The 8908-nt window shown below is 35.0% G+C and overlaps 1 protein-coding gene across 3 annotated transcripts; it reads right to left on the bottom strand.

Moving 5' to 3' along the window:
• Positions 1-146: 146 nt before the first annotated feature.
• On the bottom strand, positions 147-7831 carry LOC128986971 (uncharacterized). Of its 3 annotated transcripts, none has more exons than XM_054407607.1 (5): positions 7712-7831; positions 5603-5798; positions 4437-4547; positions 3082-3168; positions 147-1156 (listed from the first exon to the last, which is right to left on the bottom strand). In XM_054407607.1, exons 2-5 carry the CDS (start codon positions 5774-5776, stop codon positions 1022-1024), a joined length of 507 nt encoding a protein of 168 aa, XP_054263582.1. In that variant the 5' UTR covers positions 5777-5798; positions 7712-7831; the 3' UTR covers positions 147-1021. The 3 variants fall into 3 exon arrangements, with proteins under 3 accessions (XP_054263582.1, XP_054263583.1, XP_054263584.1); XM_054407608.1 differs by having other exon boundaries at positions 7612-7817; XM_054407609.1 differs by lacking the exon at positions 7712-7831 and adding an exon at positions 7435-7493.
• Between the last annotated feature and the right edge of the window lie 1077 nt (positions 7832-8908).

Genomic DNA, 8908 nt, shown 5'->3' with positions numbered 1-8908 from the left:
GTCAACTTAGTTTTATTACTTTCCTAACTACAATTTTGTCCACCACATTAATTTTTATGGAACCAATGTTGAATTATTGGTGGATAATTCCTGAAATTTTACAAATTTACTGAAGTTTTCGGATTGGGTAGAAAAGATTTAAAATATTAACATATACATAACAATATATTTGACTAATATTTCAACTAAATATTTCCAGCCAGTGAATACGAAAGCTACACAAGTAAATTGCTGTTATCAAGAAATACAAAACCAAAAAGACGCAAATAGCTTAAATATGTAATAAACAATGAAATATAAGTTTACAAACAATTATAAAAAAGTAGGCTACCGAAATAAAATATTAAAATATTAATATAGACACTTAAAAGCTATGGTTTGAATATTTTGTTTAAAAGTTATGTAAGCTCAAGTCCCCATCACCAACAAGGAACTATCAAAAAAAAATTATGTACATGAAAGGGTTTCTGGATCGCTCATCATTGTTTTCTGTTTGTTGTGTATGACATTTAAAATATTACGATTTTATAAGTTTTTTTTAACTTGAACCTTTGAAACTTATGGTTTTATTTTAGAAAACTGAGTCTATAAAGTTTTTGAGCTATGAATTTCCGTGAGAGTCAGGTTAATTATATTTAATTTATGGTGTGGAAAAATAAAATATCTTTGGACCTGAAGATAATTGTACAAATACTACTACAATATATACATTAGATATAAATTAGCTACAAGTTCTTAAACAATTGTCTAGTTGTCAACTAGATTCAGTATGATATTTATTTATTTATTATTCAATCATCGGTAACACCATTTTTACATTCGAATATACATTAAAATAGGATTAAATCACTTTATAAACATAGCATAATTAGGTAATAAAATATGAGCAACAATAAGAATATTAGAAAGCAGGCATGACATGCAAAAGACATTTAACCAGTATAAAAGAAAACAAAAATACATTACATAGGCTGAATCACTTCAAAAGTATGACATACATATAACATTTTCGGGATGTAAACTAACTGTTGGACTGGCCTTGTATTCGTTGAATCTGTTGTGTAAGTAGTGTTGTCAGTTGACCCTCGGGTATGTTAGCCGCCCAAGCAGGTATGGCAGACGGAGGTAAAGTAAACCCAACCATGGCAGCACGCACCTGTAACCAGATTCCCAGAATTTTAAAACATTGTGTTTGTTTAAACTGTTATGTGTGTATGCCTGTAGGCATAATAACTTGCATAAAAACGTTCAAATTTTGACAAACTTTGAATATTACATGTTAACTAACTTCTATTTGAATGTATTTGTTAGGCCTTGGGTAGGATACAAGCAGTGAGCGGCAAGCAGCGCAGCTCTGACATTGGGCCTCATTTACTTGCGTGTAAGTTGTTAAAAGTGCCCGCGATACGTCTGAGCAGTGAGCGACGGTAAGCGGAGTCCCCAAGTGCCATTCATTGTATCAAGTTCAGACCGATTTCGGGCAAAACGCAGCTTGCCCTTCAGACGAATCTTGCTTGTTTTTTTGTAAACCATGCGGTGCTGTTGTAAACCTGCCCTTATTTTTCAATCTCTTTCTCAATCTGTTGAAATTGTGGTAAAAAGTAGAGATGGACATCTTAGTGTATTGAAAGAACCTATCACCGTAGTTCCTAACAACTTCAGAATAAGATCGTAATGTGCCTTAAACATCCTTCTCCTTTTGTTAATCGGTTGTACCATCATTGTCTTCTACCTTATTTATTAAAACTAAGTTGTTCTTTGACAGACTATTGTCAGATAATAAAAATAGATGCAATACGTCCTCCAGATCTGCACAATTTGACATCTCAAACTACATCAAAAGATCAACCACCACACTACACCATGTTAATGGTATTTTTCATTTCTCAATTGCGAATCATTAGTGTTAGCATGCATTCATAAAGCATGACCAAATAGTAAGATGTAAAACTTACAGCATGTTAATAGTATTAATTAATCCACAAATTGTCATGCATGTAAGTGATTGTACAAATGGCGATTTTGCCGTAAACAAATAAATAAATACAATGAAAAAGGAGGAAATTCTATGAGATTCAGGAAAATTACCACTTGTACCACAGCCACCACCCTCCCAATCAGTCGATCGACGCCCACCGCTCGTACTCGAGGCCTTAAGCAGCCCAATTCAACCATGAGAGGGAGTTATCTAACCCAATAGACTTTATACATGACTTTTGGATGAGGGAATTCATCAATTGAGGAAAAATTCTCCTTGTCAAGAAAACCAATCAGTTTTGTTTTCTGGACAGTTGGGGCTTAAAAGGTGGGCCCCAACACACTATAGACACTGGTCAATTATAAAGGCCGCTTCGTTAACCTGTCCTTGGCACAACAATTTTAGCTGTGTTCCGTGAATGACAAGGCAAACATGTAAATTGGACGGTGCTTGCTATCAACAAGCAATAGTTGTAAGCTTGAGACCTTATTTCAAGGGGTTTACCCAAGAACATTTGTTCTACTACAGTGTTATTAGCACTTCAAAATAGCTCTCTATATGTTATATTAATTTAGATTCAACCTTTCAGCTTAAGAGATGCAAAAAACATATCAAAGAGCACGATAAATCACCCGGCATCACAAAAGAAGACAAAAGACAAAAAAGATTGTGAATCAATATTGTCCATACATTGCAGAGGGTTTGGGACGGCACTATTTGACCAGTGTGGATGCCTAATTTTGAAGTACATAATAGTCAGAGCTATATTTGTAAAAAATTAGATGCCGGAACTGTAACCTATTTAATGTGATTTGTACATATTTATGCCAATATTTTTATCTTACCGAAAGAGAGGTACCATAAATCCGTTCCGCCGCGTTTCCCCGCAAATCGAGCACTGGTAATAGTTATCAATGCCGTTAGAACAAACACATTATCTTGACAGTGTAACACCAACCCCCATTTCATCCTCGCTAATTAATACATTCAATCCTACAGTCACCAAAACTGTTTTGACTGGATCCGTTTGTTTTTGACTGAATACTTTCAACTAAGATTTTTCGACATTTTTGTGAAGAACTCAGAATGAAATCTCAACCTACCTGATCACAATCCACAGCCAAATCCGGCCTCGATGTAGCAGTTGAGTAAAGAAGGTCTACTTCTTGTACCTCACTTGTTCTTTGAACCTTGGCAAAACAATCGTTTTATCAGCTATGTTACCTACATTCTTTTTTAAAATACTAAATAACTTTACGTATTGATGTAAAATTAGTAAGTACCGTAACCAATTACCTGGATAATGAAGGACAGCATAAAATTCAATTTAGAACATTCAAAATGTTAGTTTAAGAGACAGAGAAATATATTTATCCTTTTGTATTTTTCTTTTACATGTTTTTCTTTTTAAATGAGAATATGTCATAAATATACTTTTTCATACAAATCTTACATCTGAATTTTTGTAGTGCCAATTAGCACAATATTGACTATTAATTTTGTTCAAGACACAAATATTGGTTATTAGCATTTAGCAACCCAAGGGCTAAATGTAAACTTTTAAGAATAAATTATGGTGATTCAGGAAGCTAAACATAAAATGTCTTAAAAACAGGGTTCCTAACCAAGCAGTTTCGTTGTACCAAGGCCACACTAAAAAAACAGGCCGTAATGCTCGTCAAGCATGACATCACAATAGAACATGGCAATGACGTAATTAAGGTTATATTTTTGTTTTCCATGAAAAGATTAAAACAAGCAGCTGATCACAAACGGCAAAAAATATATCATATAATCTAATAACATAAAATATATATAGTCTTTGCCGTCTTCTATCGTGACGTCATGCTAGACGAGCATTACGGCCTGTTTTTTTAGTGTGGCCTTGGTTGTACAGTGCACATGACAACTAAACCATGTGCACCATGGTCATGGTGGACATGACAGGGGGTTACATGATAAAATCACAAAGATTATACTATTACTACTTTTTAACAAGTCTTCAGCAGATAATTTTTTTTAATAATGGACACAAATAAAAGACCGGAAAATATGAGTACTATATAAGTAATAGGTAAGTATTACAAAATGAAAATACAATTTGATAACACTGCTCCACATTTATAAATTAAGGCTATTATATATTGTCACTTGTCAGCAAGTGCTCACATAAAATTAAAACTATGTTATATTTGAGATTTAGGATTTTAAACAGATATGACAGCAGGATAGGTTCTGAGCCCAGATGAATAAATGTTATTCTACCATCAATCTATGATGCGGTCGAACAAAGATCCAGTATAAATAAACCAGGTCAGGCTGGTTCCATAAAAAAAACTCCTTTAAAAAATGTCAATGTCAATGACAAATTTTTGTTCATTCTTTTAGTTATTTATTGATCTTAGTCCTTGGTTGGGCCTATTCTTTCTTTTATGAATCAAATATGTTTTAAACTTACCACAACTTGTGAAGTGGAGGGTAGGCCTACATCAGCCTGAGTGTTGACGTTTGCAGAAGCAGTTAGGCCTAATTCATTAGTTGGCGCTGAGTCACTGTCACTCTCATTTTCCTGCAAAAAATTAACGGTATAGGTAACTTTGCTGTGAGAACAGTTTAATTCATAACACCTGTTAATTATAATCATATGTTTATTTGTTATTCTATGTTTGAAAAAGGTATGGTAAATAAAGTACTGTACAGTAAGTAGATTTAGAGTTATGACAGTCCCTATCCATGTGAGACAGCGTAAAACATGTTGATACTTAACGATAACTTATAACTGGGACGGGTGGCGTCGTCCTGTAATCCAGCTACTAGGAGGTCACGAATTGTGGATATTTATAGGCATGCACTGTGGATGCGATACTCCTTTGTGTGGATTAAAGTCCGCACGGGTGAGTACTACGACTATCCGCGCAGTACTATCCTGATAATTAGACCAATTCGTAATTACCAAGGCAAAAATGTGGTTCGGATTCCACTATAAACTGTAGGTCCCTTAGTTGCCATTAGCTGTATGGGCTATTAATTAACAGCTGTGTCTAAGGAATGTCGGCCTTAGTCACTAACAAGACTACAAGATCGCGCCACTCATCCTACACTCATCTCCATTCATACTTGGCTTAAAATACCTACTTTGTATGGTCGCCATTTCATAGAACAGTATTAACAGTACAGACATAAACAGTGCATACACTTAAGTCTTAGTAAAATAGTACATGGTGGCAACCACTATAGAGCTAAGCTTCAGAAAAGAAATCCTAGAAGGAAACAATCTGACTATAAAGATAATGAAAATATATACAAGAAGAAAATGAAAGAATTAGAGAAAATGAATACAACAATTCAACTAAGAAGTCAATCACTGTATCAAACACTCATTCAGTTATTCAACCTCTACTACTACTCCAGTTACTCCAGCTAGTTTCTCCTTTGTACCAGCAGATTGGCCAAGATGGAAAACATGATTTCAAAGATATTGGTCAGCATCTGGGTTATCTGAAGAGTCTGAGAACAAACAAATCAACACTCTGATATACACATTAGCTGATGGGATTTTTGCATCTTTTAAACTCCCAAGAAGCTTGGTTACCAAGGAAAAATTAATAGCCTAGTCAGACTGACCTCATCACTGGATGGTCCAAGAACTGGACCTTGGGCCAACAACTCGTACCCAGAAGGAGCCTGTCCCAACATGTCGTCTTCACTCTCATCACTCTCTACGAGTACAGCTTGTGTGGGATACGACATTCGGTCGTCCACTTCCCTCGGTGGCTCTGGAGACCAATCGAACACCATTGCTTAAGATAGGCTACCGTACCTGAAATAAACATAACAAAATTTTTATTGTGAAACAGAATTTTTCAGCTGATTTTTTTATTGTTGTTCTTGTTTACACTGGTAGCATTTTTTTAGAGGAGGAGAAGAGAGACTAAATGCTTTTTGGGAAAGCGGTCCAAACCCATAGGGCCTATGATTTGTGGGTGTGCCAGGAATCGGACGCATTCCTCCTGAACCAAAGTCTGAGATGCTAACCACTAACAACACTAGCAACACGCCCAATTTAATTTCAATTACTGACCCACCCAGTTCACATGTAACTTACAGCTACTCTTTTAAACTATCAAGTCTAACAAATTACGGTTTGATCAATCTAAAAAAAACGTAGAAATGTTAACAGTGTGGATAACAAAATAAAAAGCCAACCACATCACAAGCACAACACCTCGTCTGGGGATCATGAAGATTTAGGTCAGCTTGCAGTAACTTACTGTTGTCATTAAGTAGCACCTTACAATAAGCCTACTGTACACCCTATCAAACTCTAACAAATCTCAAAACTTTCTCTGAGTTCTCAAGTTGATTTATTAGGCCAATGTGGCAAAGAAAACAAACTGGATAGACATATTCTAGTAGCTGGCGAAAATTAGAGCGGTGCAATATCCTAAGCACCAAAGTGTTGCTCAGCCCATAGGTTGATCAAAAAGGGATGTTGCTTAAAAGATGGTTTGCTCTATTGAATTTTGGTAATGTGGTTGTCAAAGATAAGATCCAATGCAATGGTAGGTAACTAAATCTTTGACCACTGAGACATCCATTGTCCAAACGATCAATATATATTTGGCTAATAATTGAGGGGAAACTTGTTCTACGCTGGCTGGAATCAGGGAAACTGGATTTCTTGAGGAATAATGAGAGGCAGGTTAAGTTACCACCTGGATTTAACAAAATAATGAGGTCTTGACTTGCCTTGGGTGTGCTCCAATAGCTAGGTAACATACCAATAACTTAACTACCCAAAGTTTAGGCCACCCCTAGGTTAAATCATAGACTAACCGTTTTATCTATGGTTATATCCATAACTCAACAAGTACATAGTTTACCTAGGGAGTAACTTATTATGTCCGTCTCCAAGTACTTTAATACTTTCTTTTAATACTTTCTTATTAAATGGCGACCATACAAAGAAGGTATTTTAAGTATGAATGGAGATGAGTGTATTATGAGTGGCGCGATCTTGTAGTCTTGTTAGTGACTAAGGCCGACATTCCTTAGACATAGCTGTTAATTAATAGCCCATACGGCTAATGGCAACTAAGGGACCTACAGTTTATAGTGGAATCTGAACCACATTTTTGCCTTGGTAGCCTATATACAAATTGGTCTAATTATCAGGATAGTACTGCGGATAGTAGTAGAACTCACTCGTGCGGACGTTTATCCACACCAGGGAGTATCGCATCCACAGTGCATGCCTATAAATATCCACAATTCAAGTTACATTGTGGGAACTCCCAAATAAAGTATTATTCTGAATAAAAAAACCATCCTACTATTCCCTGTTAGCCCAAGTGAAAGGCCTGCCAGTAAGATTATTAGGTAAGGAAAGGAAGTTTGGCTAAGTTAGGAGTATACAGAAATAAACACAATGCTGGTTTTCGAATACAGTACTGTACCTTAGGCCTCATTATTCATTGTTATGAACCAGAAATTGACATTGATAAAATATTGAACCGTTGATGAGAATTATAGAACTATGGAGTATAATATGAATGCCAGTCCTTGTGATTTAAAATAAGAATCATAGGGACTTCAGAGTCAATAGTTAGGTTAAGCCTAACTAATTTACGTACCGTGCTGTTCCTAACTTGGTAATATTTTTGACAGTAGTTTTTTAAAAATATTATATAATATTTATTTTACACTATCACAGTCAAATTAATTGTACATTACCTATATTATTAATTTAAAGAAACCGTGGGCCCTCTTAGTTTACTACTAATAGTAATAGTCTACACAAAAACCTCAAACAAAATGTCAGTGTCAGTCGTCCTCGTCAGTACGTCAGTACTGTCAGACTGTCAGACAGAATTTGAATTGAATGAGGCAACAAAACTACCAACAGACAGCTACAGACAGACAGAATGCAACAGGCAACACTAGGAGAATTAGCATAAGCCTTTAAAGCAACCGTTGATTACGATGGGTTTCACCTCGTTAATTACTAATTCTTCTAATTAATTAGCTTTATTTATTTATTATCTTTCTTTTACATTCGTTTCGATCACATGACATGGTATCACGACAATATGACTATAGATCAAACATACACCTCAATGGTTTCCAACCCCCATTTCCAATGATATTTCCATTCTGTTTTTAGGCCCAGTTAAGTTCTTATACATTTACATTTTGATAGGGATTTTAAAACTATTGGAAATATAATAGAATAATCGGTATTGTGACCATTGAGAGCACTTGGGTTGGTTTACTGATCGAACAGAATTATGATGATTGGTTGTTGGTTTTGTGATTTAGTTTGGAATTGTGATTGTGAGAGATGGAATTATATTACATCTGGTTTAATAAAAGTTCTAGTCACTCAGAATAATAATAGAGCTACTCGTATTACTGGAAAATAAAATAAATTGGAATTAGGGATAATCCCTTCCTTGGATTTCAAAACCATGTAACTTTGTAACTTTACAAATTATTTCTGTAATTGTAACTTTACAAAAATGTAAATTTATTTATTTTTATCTGCCTTGCATGGCTTGCAAGAATGTAGTTTTCATTTTTTTTAATTTTTAGTTGCATGCATTGTTCTTGCATGTTTTATATTGATTGAGATCCTGCATGTGTTTTTTTCAGCTTTTAATTTAATTTTGTTAGTCAAGAATGCTAGAAGAAGCTTGGCATGTTATTTATTATTTATTGTATTGTTGACGTAGCCTATTGTCCTGTTGAACTGAATGGCCAAATAAATCATTTGAATCATTTGATGTTTATACTCAATGTCAAAGCTTAGGAAGTGTGTTTAGGCTTCATGACTAAGATCAAAAGCCAAGCCACGCACCACGAGTTCTAGAAAATAATACTTGTTTTTATTTTTGATCATTTCATCTTCGTTTCGTTTGTTTTGTTGTTGTT

The sequence above is a fragment of the Macrosteles quadrilineatus genome, unplaced genomic scaffold (assembly GCF_028750875.1).
Source record: "Macrosteles quadrilineatus isolate MER2022 unplaced genomic scaffold, UCM_ALF_1.0 Scaffold_2__2_contigs__length_208266976, whole genome shotgun sequence".
Classification (NCBI taxonomy): Eukaryota; Metazoa; Arthropoda; class Insecta; order Hemiptera; family Cicadellidae; genus Macrosteles; species Macrosteles quadrilineatus.
This window is presented reverse-complemented; position numbering and strand designations above follow the sequence as displayed.